This window comes from Chlorocebus sabaeus, chromosome 11, assembly GCF_047675955.1.
Source record: "Chlorocebus sabaeus isolate Y175 chromosome 11, mChlSab1.0.hap1, whole genome shotgun sequence".
Lineage (NCBI taxonomy): Eukaryota > Metazoa > Chordata > Mammalia > Primates > Cercopithecidae > Chlorocebus > Chlorocebus sabaeus.
This window is the reverse complement of record NC_132914.1, coordinates 117,020,909-117,033,860: the sequence shown is the minus strand read 5'-3', so window position 1 is coordinate 117,033,860 and position 12,952 is coordinate 117,020,909. Positions and strand designations below refer to the sequence as shown.

The window sequence follows — 12,952 nt, the reverse complement described above, 5'->3', positions numbered from 1 at the left end:
TGGAGCCCTTAATTTTAACTTAACATATAAAAACACTTTTGTACTGATTTTATAATTATTCATGATGGATGAGAAAGTGAATGTCTTTGACAGTGAGGGAAGCTATCCGAACGCTATTTTCTTTTTTTTTTCTTTCATAAAGATGCATATATTTGCATGCTTTATTTACCTGGGGATAACTCTTGCATCTTTTGCAGATTCCGACACCATAGCTGAGTTACAGGAGCTCCAGCCTTCGGCAAAGGACTTTGAAGTCAGAAGTCTTGTAGGTTGTGGTCACTTTGCTGAAGTGCAGGTGGTGAGAGAGAAAGCAACCGGGGACATCCATGCTATGAAAGTGATGAAGAAGAAGGCTTTATTGGCCCAGGAGCAGGTAGGAGGATTTTAACATCATGCTTGTCCACTTTCTGTACCGGAGTGTTCATTGCAAAGATGAGAATCTGCTGCACTTGCATCTAGGATCGAGCACGTTTTCCTCTGTGACTATATTTAATGATGGTTGGGGCAAAGAGGTCTCTTGTGTTCTTAGCTCATCTTCTTGAACTGATGTTGGCTAATTTTGAAGGCTCACAAATTCCTCTTGATATATCATGTTTCTATAGTGGTGATTTATTTCAGTACCAAGTTGGCCTTTTAACTAATGAATTTAAGATGATCTTTTATGACCGCTAGCTGGGGACTCAGGATATACATATGGTGGGGTGAATCGCATTGCTTTTGTACACGCTTTAGATATTTGTGTTGTGGGCATATGGATTTGGTTTTAAAACAGGCCTTTGAAGAAATCAAATAAAATTCTTTGTTATGTGGCTAGGGAGTTGCTTGTTTGAGAGCAGGTAGAATGTTATCTTTTTTGTTGTGGTATTTTTCTTTCTTTTAAACAAGGCTACAGTCTCTCGACATTGATTCTTTTGCTGTGTTTTAGAGAGATGGCCATCAGCCTTGGAATTCAGAGAGTAATTTATTACTTACAGACATTTTAGTGCACATGATATGTCTGATAATGTACCCAGCTCTGCAGGAAGCTTGCAAAAGGAATAGAAGTCCCATGGCTGTTATTTGCAGGGTTTAAAAACAACCTTGGAAAGTGGAGGAAATATGCAAATGTATAAAGCAGGTGCTTACCAGCTAAAGTATCACAGAAGCGGGAGAGCAATTAGCAAATTAATTAACGGTGATGTGAGGGGAGATGTTGTGGGTGAGCAAGGGACAGTTAGGGACAGTTCTCACTGATGGGGAGAAATGTAGGTTCTGGGCAGAGAGAAGTGATGAGAACATGTTGGGTAGAAGTGTGACATTCTGGAGTACTAGAATGCTATGCAAGTGTGTGTGTGGGGGTGTGTGTGTGTGTTCAGTGGTTCAGAACAGACTGGGAAATGGCGAAATGAGGACATTTGGGTGGGGAGGGGGAAATGGGTGGGAAACTCAAGAACCTTTTTTTAAAAAATTGTGGTAAAATATATATAACATAAAGTGTACCATTTTAACCATTTTTAAATGTGCAACTGAGTGGTATTCAATGCATTCATGATGTTGTACAACCATGACCACTATCCATTTCTAGAACTTTTCTATCCCAAACGGAAACTCTCTATCCATTATACAATACCTCCCCATTCCCCCAAGAACCAGTTTTTGAATTGCAGTTTACTTTGTGAGGCTGTTGGGGATTATTTAGACCTCTGGAAGGAGGAGGTTGGGATCACAGTCTGGCCCTGTGGACTTCAGTGACTTTGTGTGCCCTCCAATCAGAGAAGCGGTGGAGGGCAGGAAGCTGCTTGTCAGGATCTGAGAGTGGCTTCTGTGTTTAGCAATAAAATGTGAGCAACATAATAGAAAGGAAAAGTGACGACATGGCAGATAATTTGGAAGAGAGGAGTGGAAGATGCTCACTCAGCCTCCCAGCTCCTGAGAAAGAACTGTGTCTCATCAGTTCACACTACCTGAGCATCTGCTGTGTCTGGTATGTTTCTAGGTCCTGGGGAAGAGGCATTACATGTAGCCCTGACCTTGTGATACTTATGTTTTTGATGGGAAATAGTGCATGTAAAAAGAAAATAATCCAATAGACCACACGGCAGGCAAACAATAGAGACATTCAAATAGGTATGCCTTCCTCCGGGCGAATGGCCTGAAATGACCGTGTGGAAGTGTGGGCTGGGGGCTTATAAAATTATACACATACAGGCGCTAACTAAAGCCGCCTATTCATTCCTTAAGAGGATGCATAGAAAAGAAAAGTAGGGTCCTTAACTGAGCCATTTGGAATTTAAGGGCATGAGAGGAGGGAAGCCAGCACAAGGAGCAAAGGAAACGAAGCGCCCGAGAGGAGGGAGGGATGCTGTTCTGCAGACAAGTCCGAGGCCTCTCCTGGGAGAGGCCCGCACACCTGCCCAGGTTCTCTGACAGCTGGAAGGGGTCCTCAGAGACTGTTTATTTATTTATTTATTTAGAGACAGAGTCTTGCTCTGTCGCCCAGGCTGGAGTGTGGTGGCACAATCTCGGCTCACTGCAAGCTCCGCCTCCCGGGTTCACACCATTCTCCTGCCTCAGCCTCCCAAGTAGCTGGGACTACAGGTGCCCACCACCACGCCCAGCTAATTTTTTTGTATTTTTAGTAGAGACGGAGTTTCACCATGTTAGCCAGGATGGTCTCCATCTCCTGACCTCGTGATTCCCCTGCCTTGGCCTCCCAAAGTGTTGGCATTACAGGCGTGAGCCACCACGCCTGGCCGACTGTTTCTATTATTTTAGAGACAGGGTCTCACTGTCATCTGTGCCGGAATGCAGTGGTGCGGTCATAGCTCACTGCATCTTCAAACTCCTGGGCTTAAGGGACCCTCCCGCCTCAGCCTCTCAAGTAGCAGGGACCATAGGCATGTGCTGCCACACCCGGTTCACTTTATTATTTATTTATTTATTTATTTATTTAGAGAATGAGTCTCACTCTGTTGCCCAGTCTAGAGTGCAGTGGTGCAATCTCGGCTCACTGCAACCTCCGCCTTCCAGGTTCAAGTGATTCTCCTGGCTCAGCCTCCTGAGTAGCTGGGATTACAGGTGCCTGCCACCACACCTGGCTAATTTTTGTATTTTTAGTAGAGGGGGGAGTTTCACCATGTTGGTCAGGTGGCTGGTCTCGAACTTCTGACCTTGTGGTCTGCCTGCCTCGGCATCCCAAAGTGCTGGGATTACAGGTGTGAGCCACTGTGCCCGACCCACTTTATTATTTTAAAAACTCTTTTTATTTTTATTTTTTTGAGACAGAGTCCACTGGAGTTCAGTGGCTCGATCTCACTCACCGCGCCCTCTGCCTCCTGGGTTCAAGTGATTCTTGTGCTTCAGCCTCCCTAGTAGCTGGGACTACAGGTGGGCACCACCATGTCTGGCTAATGTTTTTTGTGTTTTTTAGTAGAGACAGAGTTTTGCCGTGTTGGCCAGGCTGGTCTCGAACTCCTGACCTCAAGTGATCTGCCCACTTCAGCCTCTCAAAGTACTGGATTACAGGCGTGAGCCACTGTGCCCAGCCCCCAACTAACTTTAAAAAAAATTTTTGTGAGCCAGGCGCGGTGGCTCACGCCTGTAATCCCAGCACTTTGGGAGGCCGAAGCAGGCAGATTACTTGAGGTTGGGAGTTCGGGACCAGCCTGACCAACATGGAGAAACCCCATCTCTACTAAAAATACAAAAAATTAGCTGGGTGTGGTGGCACATGCCTGTAATCCCAGCTACTCGGGAGCTGAGGCAGGAGAATCACTTGAACCTGGGAGGCAGAGGTTGCAGTAAGCTTAGATCATGCCATGCACTCCAGCCTGGGCAACAAGAGCAAACGCTCCATCTCAAAAAAAAAAAAAGAAAAATTGTGTAGAGGTGGGATCTCCCTATGTTGCCCAGGCTGGTCTTGAACTCCTGACCTCAAGTGATCCTTCCATCTCCCCCTCCCAAAGTGTTGGGATTACAGGCATGAGCCACGCCTCCTGGCTGAGACTGCTTATTTTATTTATTTTTAATTTTTTTTTTTGTTTGGAGACTGCTTATTTAATGGAAGCTTCAGGGGTCAGACAGAGTCAGTGGTGAGCAAGCAAAGGTGTAGACTGTTCAGTTCAGCCTTCCTTGGACACCTTTTATGTGCCAGACAAAAGAAGGATCAGCATCAGGTGTAGTAAATTACTGGGGTTAGGTTGCTGTTTCCCAAATGCGTTAGATTTATCTCTGGTAGTGTTAAATCTCATGATTTTAGGTAGTACATGGACAACCTGTGTAAAAATATTTAATAGTTTAATATTAACTAACATATCAAAACCCGTAACTTTGCTCACACCTGTAATCCCAGCACTTTGGGAGGCCAAGACAGGAGGATGGTTTGGGCCCAGGAGTTTGAGACCAGCTTAGGTAACATGGCAAGACCCTGTCTCTAAAACAAAACAAACAAACAAACAAATAAACAAATCCCCTGTAACTTGTTCTAACAATAACCTAAACAATTTTTATAGTTTAAAATTAAATAAAAAAAAAATTGAAACAGTAACCATTTTTTTTGTTTTTGTTTTGGAGACAGAGTCTTGCTTTGTCACCTAGGCTGGAGTGCAGGGGCACAGTCTCTGCTCACTGCAACCTCTGCCTCCTGGGTTCAAATGATTCTCCTGTCTCAGCCTTCTGAATAGGTGGGATTACAGGTTCTCTCCACCATGCCCGGCTAATTTTTGTATTTTTAGTAGAGATGACGTTTCACCACGTTGGCTAGGCTAGTCTTGAACTCCTGACCTCAAGTGATCTGCCCGCCTCGGCCTCCCAAAGTGTTGGGATTATAGGCGTGAGCCACCGCGCCTGGCCAACAATCACAAATTTATAGAAAAGTTGCAAGTACAGTATAGTCAGGGTTCTTAAGGGAAATGGAACCAGTAGGAGATAGATATGTAATCATCTAGGATTATAAGTTGACACAAGACTAACCATCACATACAGTATAAACAACTTTTTTTCTTAAACCATTTGATAGATACACAATGAATATATACATAGAATATACACATACACAGAATGTATATACACATAGAATATATATTGCATACAGAATATATATACACAGAAATATATATGTACACATGCATAGAATATATTTACATATATATGCATATATATATAATTTATTTTAAGCAGTTGATTTACACAGTGTTTTTTTTTTTTTTTTAAGACACAGTCTCGCTTAGTCACCCAGGCTAGAGTGCAGTGGTGAGATTTCAGCTCACCACAACCTCCGCCTCCCGGGTTCACGTGATTCTCCTGCCTCAGCCCCACAAGTAGCACGCCACCACACCCAGCTAATTTTTGTATTTTTTAGTAGAGATGGAGTTTCACCATGTTGGCTAGGCTGGCCTCGAACTCCTGACCTCAAGTGATCTGCCCGCCTCGGCCTCCCAAAGTGCCGGGATTTCAGGCATGAGCCACCATGCCCAGCCCCCATAATGTCTTTTAGAATAAAACAATCGAGTTGAGGATCACACGTGACACTTAATTGTCCTGTCTCTTTAGTCTCCTTCAATCTGGAACAGTTCTTTGATTTTTCCTGGACTCTCGTGACCTTGACAATTCTGATGATTATAGGCCAGTTATTTTGTAAAATCTGAATTTGTCTGATGTTGCTCATGTTTAGATTCAGGGTCTTGATCTTTGGCTGGAATATCACAGACAAGATGCTCTGTTATTATTATTATTATTTTTTTGAGACAGTGTCTTGCTCTGTCGCCCAGGCTGGAGTGCAGTGGCCGGATCTCAGCTCACTGCAAGCTCTGCCTCCTGGGTTTACGCCATTCTCCTGCCTCAGCCTCCCAACAAGATGCTCTGTTCTTATTGCATCCAAGCAGGAGACTCTCAGTTTCAATTTATCATATTCATGTTGATGCTCACTTTGATCACTTGATTAACGTGATGGCGGTTATGCTTTTCTGCTTGTGGAGTTACTCCTTCCTCCTTCGTAATTTTATTTATTTTATTTTTCTTAGAGACAGGGTCTTGCTTGGTTGCCCAAGCTGGAGTGCAGTGGTGCGATCTTGGCTCACTGTAGCGTTGAACTCCTGGGCTCAAGTAATCCACCTGCCACAGCCTCCTGAGTAACTGGGACTATAAGCGCACATCACCACACCCAGCTAATCTTTGTATTGTAGAGATGGGATCTCACTATGTTGTCCACGCTGGTCTCTAACTCCTGGCCTCAAGCAGTCTTCCTGCCTTGGCCTCCCAAAGCGCTGGGAAGATAGGCATGAGCCACTGCGCCCAGCCTCCTTTGTAATTAAAAAAGTGTTTTTTGGAGAGTTACTTTCAAATGATGGAAATATTTTGTATCTATGTGGACTTGCATTTTCCTATTTCAGTCAGTGAGTTATAATCCATTTCTGTCACGAGTTTTATACTTAAATTGTTCCCAATTTGGCCACTGAGAACCTTTTTTGGTTAGCTTTTGTGTCCTTTTCACTTGTCTCCAAGATTCATTGAATACTTTCCTGCTTTCTGGTATAGCAAGATGTTCAGGTTCTTTTGGTAATTTTACTTTCTCTGCCCTGGCTCTGGCATCAGTCATTTCTCAGAGGAGCCCTTTTCCTTTCAGTGGACAATGGTGTTTAGAGGCCGAGATCTGGACATTGGGTATTTTCATTGCTACTGGGGTGTCACTACTCCCAGACCCCTTTCAGTGGACAGCACTAAGGAATATACATATACTGTATATACAGTATATATCCACCTACACGTGCACGTGTGCACGCACGCACACACACGCACATACATTTACATCTATATTTGTATATCTATGTCTATATATTGAAAACTGTGGCTGGGCACAGTGGCTCATGCCTTTAATCTCAGCATTTTGGGAGGCTGAGGCAAGAGGATCACTTGAAGCCAGGAGTTCAAGACCAGCTTGGGAAACATAGAGACTCTGTCTCTACAAAAATAAAAAGGGAAAACCATGAGTTCACACCAGTACCCCCAGTTCCAATCCAACTTCACAGGGTTCATTTTAGTTTTCACCCTTTCCATGTTTGTAATTCTCTTCTCTGACATTATACTCTTAATATGTTTACTTATTTTATGCATCTGTGTGCATCCAATCTACTGTCTTTGTTGGTATCCCACCTCCCCTTGGTGGGTCCAGATAATCTGCTCTGTCCAGATAAGTTGCCCTTTCACGTGGATGTCTTCTTCACCCTGTGTGGGCCTGTGGTATTGGGCTGCGCCCACACGTGGGTGCCACCCTCCTCACGTTGCTTGGGACTGGCACCCTGTCCTGGGCCACCGTGACTCTCCCCATAACCAGTATGGTTGCTTACCTTGTTCCATACCAGCGAGTGGCTTTAGGACTGAATTGTTCAGGAACAGAAAAGGAAGAGAAAAATATTTACATTTAAAGAAAGGGAGTTTAAAGAAATACGTTAAAGAATTGAGCAGGTAATATATGGAGCTGGCAAAAATTGTGACCAAAGTAGGTGAATGATTGAGATTTATGCAGTTCTGGGCTAAGTGACAGCCCCTTCCTTGCCTCCTTCCCTCCTTCCCTCCCTCCCTCCCTCATTTCCTCCTTCCTTCCTTCTTCTTTCTTTTCTTTTCTTTTTCTTTTTTTTTTTTTTTAAGCTAGAAATATCTGTTTAGGCATAAAGACAGAGGAAAATACTTTTTTCCCCCTCTCACACTTAATTTTTATAATTTTCTAAGCAGTTTTTTTTTTTCCTAGGTTTCATTTTTTGAGGAAGAGCGGAACATACTATCTCGAAGCACAAGCCCGTGGATCCCCCAATTACAGTATGCCTTTCAGGACAAAAATCACCTTTATCTGGTGAGTCTTTTCATCTGTCTCTCTGGAATTAGCCTAACACTCTGACACTCAGATGCCTGTGGTAAAACTGAATGTGGTTCTTGCCCATGTGGTCTCATTCATTCAAAGGCTTTCTTGCCTTACAGGTGTCTCCCTGGTTTCCTCTTTATGAAGATCAAGAGCTAACCCATTTAGAAACAGCCTCATTGATTGTTGCATATTGTAGCTGTGGCTTTAAGGCAATAATAGGAAATCATTTATTGGGGGAATAGTCTGTTATTACATATAAGAGAATGTTGCTTTAATTTTTAAAAACTTCCTGTGTTAGCTTGCTTAGGATAAAAAAAAAAGATAATAATTCATGGTTGTGATAAGAAAATGCAAACACTGTAGAAATGCATGAAGTTGAAGGGAAAGCCCCCCATTTTCTTTTCTCTTCTTTTTTTATTGACACAGAGTCTCGCTCTGTCACCCAGGCTGGAGTTCAGTGGCACAATCTCGGCTCACTGCAATCTCCGCCTCCCAGGTTCAAGTGATTCTTCTGCCTCAGCCTCCCAAGTAGCTGGGATTACAGGTGCATGTCACCACGCCCAACTAATTTTTGTATTTTTAGTAGAGATGGGATTTTATCACACTGACCGGGCTGGCCGCAAACTCCTGACCTCAAATGATCCACCTGCCTCAGCCTCCCAAAGTGTTGGGGTTATAGGCGTGAGTCACTCTGCCCAGTCCCTCTGTTTTATTTTCTAATCCTCTTCCCTAGGGGAAGAAATGTTAAATGGTTACATAAGCTCTTCCTTTCTGACCCTTAAGTATGCTCTGTGGGAGCATGGTGGGGATATTTTTCTTTTCTTCTTTTTTTGAGACCAGGTCTCGCTTTGCCACCCAGGCTGGAATTCAGTGGCATGAACATGGCTCACTGCAGCCTTAACTTCCTGGGCTCCAACAATCCTCCCACCTCAGCCTCCTGGGTGTACACCACTGCACCTGGCTAATTTTTGTATTTTTTTTTTATTTTGAGACGGAGTCTCGCTCTGTCGCCCAGGCTAGTGTGCAGTGGCCGGATCTCAGCTCACTGCAAGCTCTGCCTCCCGGGTTTACGCCATTCTCCTGCCTCAGCCTCCCGAGTAGCTAGGACCACAGGCGCCCACCACCTCACCCATCTAGTTTTTTGTATTTTTTAGTAGAGACGGGGTTTCACCGGGTTAGCCAGGATGGTCTCGATCTCCTGACCTTGTGATCTGCCCGTCTCGGCCTCCCAAAGTGCTGGGATTACAGGCTTGAGCCACCGTACCCAGCCAATTTTTGTATTTTTAGTAGAGACGGAGTTTTGCCATGTTGCCCATGCTGGTTTTGATCTCTTGAGCTCAAGCGATCTTCCTGCCTTGGCCTTCCCAAGTGCTGGGATTACAGGTGTGAGCCACCGTGCCCAGCCCCGGTGGGGGATACTTCTATATCCTCATGTGTATAGTTGCTTTGTAAAAATGGTATGTTACTCTATGCTTGGCTCTCCAGCTTGCTGTTGCCTTTCACCAGTGTATCCCAGACATCCTTTCTTCCTCGTCAGTCACGCAGGTCTACTTTATTCTTTGAGCAGTGGCATAATTTTCCCTGATGTGTATATATCATAGTAATAAAATGCTAAAATTCATTTTAGGGCCTTGTTTAGGTTCTTGAGGGATTAAATTCCTAAATTTAAAGAGTGTATCCTAGAAACAATTTTTGTTCCTGATTCAGCCCTCAAAAGAAGACTGTCATGTTACCCTGAATGGAGATAAACAGGCTCACGTGAGAGAAAAGGTACGAGAGAGATGAACTCCCACGTATCTTAAACTTCTACTGGCCAGTTTTTGAGGAATTTGCTGCTTTTATTTCTGACCTAAAATAAATAAGTTTATTTGTCTTGGTTTCATATTAGTTGAGAACCCAGTGCCTGGAGAGAAGTTTTCCTTGTCCTCTGAGTGAGGACATTCACATACGAATCTATTGGAAGACTGGCTTTGACTGACCACATGTGCCTTCAGAACCAATGCCATGGCTCTTAGGTGTATGGCCTGAAACACCCTTTCTTAAATATTGCCTTAGAAGCTTTCCTTCTTTGAGACTTGGGACATGGAACCCTCATCTTCACAGATGACTTTGGTGTGTTTCTAGGGTTGCTGGTGTTCCAGGACATTTGTTGCAGATGCAATATTTACCTTGTGCTCTCTGCATCTTAGGGAGCTTCTCATTTTTGAATGTATTAACGGACTTTTTTTTTTTTTTGAGACAAAGTCTCGCTCTGTCACCCAGGCTGGTGTCACCCAGACTGGAGTGCAATGGCTCAGTCTCAGCTCACTGCAACCTCCACCTCCTGGGTTCAAGTGATTCTCTTGCCTCAGCCTCCCAAGTAGTTGGGATTACAGGTGCATGCCACCATACCCTGCTAATTTTTATATTTTTAGTAGAGACAGGATTTCGCTATGTTGGTGGGGCTGGTCCCAAACTCCTGACCTCAGGTGATCCACCCGCCTCGGCCTCCCAAAGTGCTGGAATTACAGGTGTGAGCCACTGCGCCTTTTCTTTTTTTCTTTTCTTTTTCTGAGACGGAATCTTTCTTTGTCACCCAGGCTTGAGTACAGTCGTGCATTCTCGGCTCACTACAACCTCCACTTCCTGGGTTCAAGTGATCCTCCTGTCTTAGCCGGCTGTGTAGCTGAGACTACAGGCGCATGCCACCATGCCCAGCTAATTTTTGTATTTTTAGTAGAGACGGGGTTTCGCCATGTGGGTTAGGCTGGTCTTGAACTCCTGACCTCAGTTGATCCACCCATCTTGGCCTCCCAAAGTGCTGGAATTACAGGCATGAGCCATTGTGCCTAGCCTCAGGCTTCTTTATTAAGAAAAGAAGTTTGGGCCAGGCGTGATGGCTCACGCCTGTAATCCCAGCACTTTGGGAGGCCGAGGTGGGTGGATCATGAGATCAGGAGATCAGGAGATCGAGACCATCCTGGCTAACATGGTGAAACCCTGTCTCTACTAAAAATATAAAAAATTAGCCAGACGCGGTGGTGGGTGCCTATAGTCCCAGCTACTTGGGAGGTTGAAGCAGGACAATGGTGTGAACCCAGAAGGCGGAGCTTGCAGTAAGCCGAGATTATGCCACTACACTCTAGCCTGGGCGACAGAGTGAGACTCCCTATCAAAAAAAAAAAAAAAAGGAAAAGAAGTTCCCTTGAAACAATAGGGCTTTTGTTTGTTTTGGTTCATGTTTGTTTGTTATTGTTGTTTTAGATACGTATTTTTTTTTTAAGCGATGAGGTCTCTGTTGCAGTGGCATGATCATAGCTCACTGTAACCTCAAATTCCAGGGCTCAAGTGATTCTCCTGCTTCAGCCTCCTGATTAGCTGGGACAACAGGTACAAACCACCATGCCTAGCTAATTTTTAAATTTTTCAGAGACTGGGGTCTCACTAGGTTGCCTAGGCTGGTTTTGAACTCCTGGCCCCAGGCCATCCTCCTTCCTTGGCTTCCCAAATTGTTGGGATCACAGGCGTGAGCCACGACACCCAGCCTGTTTTAGATATTTTAATTAGAGCTCTGCAAGAGGTTTAGAACACTAACTTGTGAAGATAAACTTCATTTTCAATGCCACACAGAATCTAAGAGGTCCTGGAATTAGGAAGGGCTTTGCTTTTTGAACCAAAGTCGAGAGTCCACAGTTTTCTGGTCTACCTTGCAGTGTTCAATAAACTCATATTTCTCTTCTCTGAGTTGAAGAGCTCCTCTTCTTGGTGTCTAGTCTCAGGCAGCTTATTCTTCTTAAAAGTAAGCATTATTGAAATGCTTTGGGATTTTCACACCATTAAAGTCCATTTTGGTAGAGGCGTTGACAAATTTTCAGTGTTCTGTGTAAAGGAACTCAGTTGAGGATTTAGTGGTCTGTGTGGCAGGCTACTGCTCAGTAGCTTCAGGGAAACCACTGCTTGCCTTCCCTGTGGCCAGTGAGGATGATCAGAGGAGCCCCAGCAGGGATGCCCAAATGTAGTTTTCTTACATGTTGATGGTAGTGCTTTGTTTCATGTCTGAACAGTTCTCAAATCACATCTTCAGGAGAGTACTGTCTGGGCATTTTGATGATTTCTCACTTTGATGTCACCATTCTTATTACCACCACCTAGCTTTGTCATAGTAGAAAGAACTTTCCTTTTTCTTCCGTGTGTGTGTGTGTGTGTGTGTGTGTGTGTGTTTGAGATGGAGTCTCATCCCGTCACCCAGGCTGGAGTGCAATGGCATGATCTCGGCTCACTGCAGCCTCCGCCTCCCAGGTTATCCTGTTTCAGCCTCCCAAGTAGCTGGGATTACAGGCATGTGCCACCACGCCTGGCTCATTTTTGTATTTTTTAGTAGAGGTGGGGTTTCACCACGTTGACCAGGCTGGTCTTGAATTCCTGACCTCGTGATCCACCCACCTCCACCTCCCAAAGTGCTGGGATTGCAGGCATGAGCCACTGCGCCTGGACTTTTTTTTTTTTTGAGACAGAGTCTTGCTCTGTTTACCAGGCTGGAGTGCAGTGGCGGGATCTTGGCTCACTGTAGCCTCCACCTTCTAGGTTCAAGCAATTCTTCTGCTTCAGCCTCCTGAGTAGCTGGGATTTTCAGGTGCCCACGACCATGTCTGGCTACTTTTTGCATTTTTAGTAGAGACAGAGTTTCACCATGTTGGCCAGGCTGGTTTGTGACTCCTGACCCCAGGTGATCTGCCCGCCTCAGCCTCCCAAAGTGCTGGGATGAGCACTTGGGAGGCATGAGCCACCGCGTCCAGTCACTTTTGTCTTCTTAATTGTGGATTTAACTGCTGTGGACATCTGCTTGGGCATAGTCTTCCTGGAGTACCTCTCAGATTGGGACTCTCTGCAGATTTCTATGCTAGGACAGGCTCCCAGATGTAGGGGGCTTCCCCATTGATCTCACCACTGGCATCAGCATCCTTAGCTTCTACTCAGCTTTTCCATCCGCCATCTTGCAAGATGGAATTTTTTTTTTTTTTTTTTTTTTTGAGACGGAGTCTCGCTCTGTCGCCAAGGCTGGAGTGCAGTGTCGTGATCTCGGCTCACCACAGCCTCCGCCTCCCGGGTTCAAGCGATTCTCCTGCCTCAGCCTCCGGA

The 12,952-nt window shown here is 44.8% G+C and overlaps 1 protein-coding gene across 5 annotated transcripts in view; it reads left to right on the top strand.

The window, feature by feature from the left end:
- Positions 1–12,952, top strand: part of CIT (citron rho-interacting serine/threonine kinase) — a 195,000-nt gene that overhangs the window by 19,210 nt on the left and 162,838 nt on the right. For all 5 annotated transcript variants that reach the window (XM_008004911.3, XM_008004908.3, XM_008004906.3 and 2 more), the window contains 2 exons: positions 198–373; positions 7,724–7,825. In XM_008004911.3, coding sequence (XP_008003102.2) covers positions 198–373; positions 7,724–7,825 — 278 coding nt within the window. The remainder of the gene's footprint in view (positions 1–197; positions 374–7,723; positions 7,826–12,952) is intronic.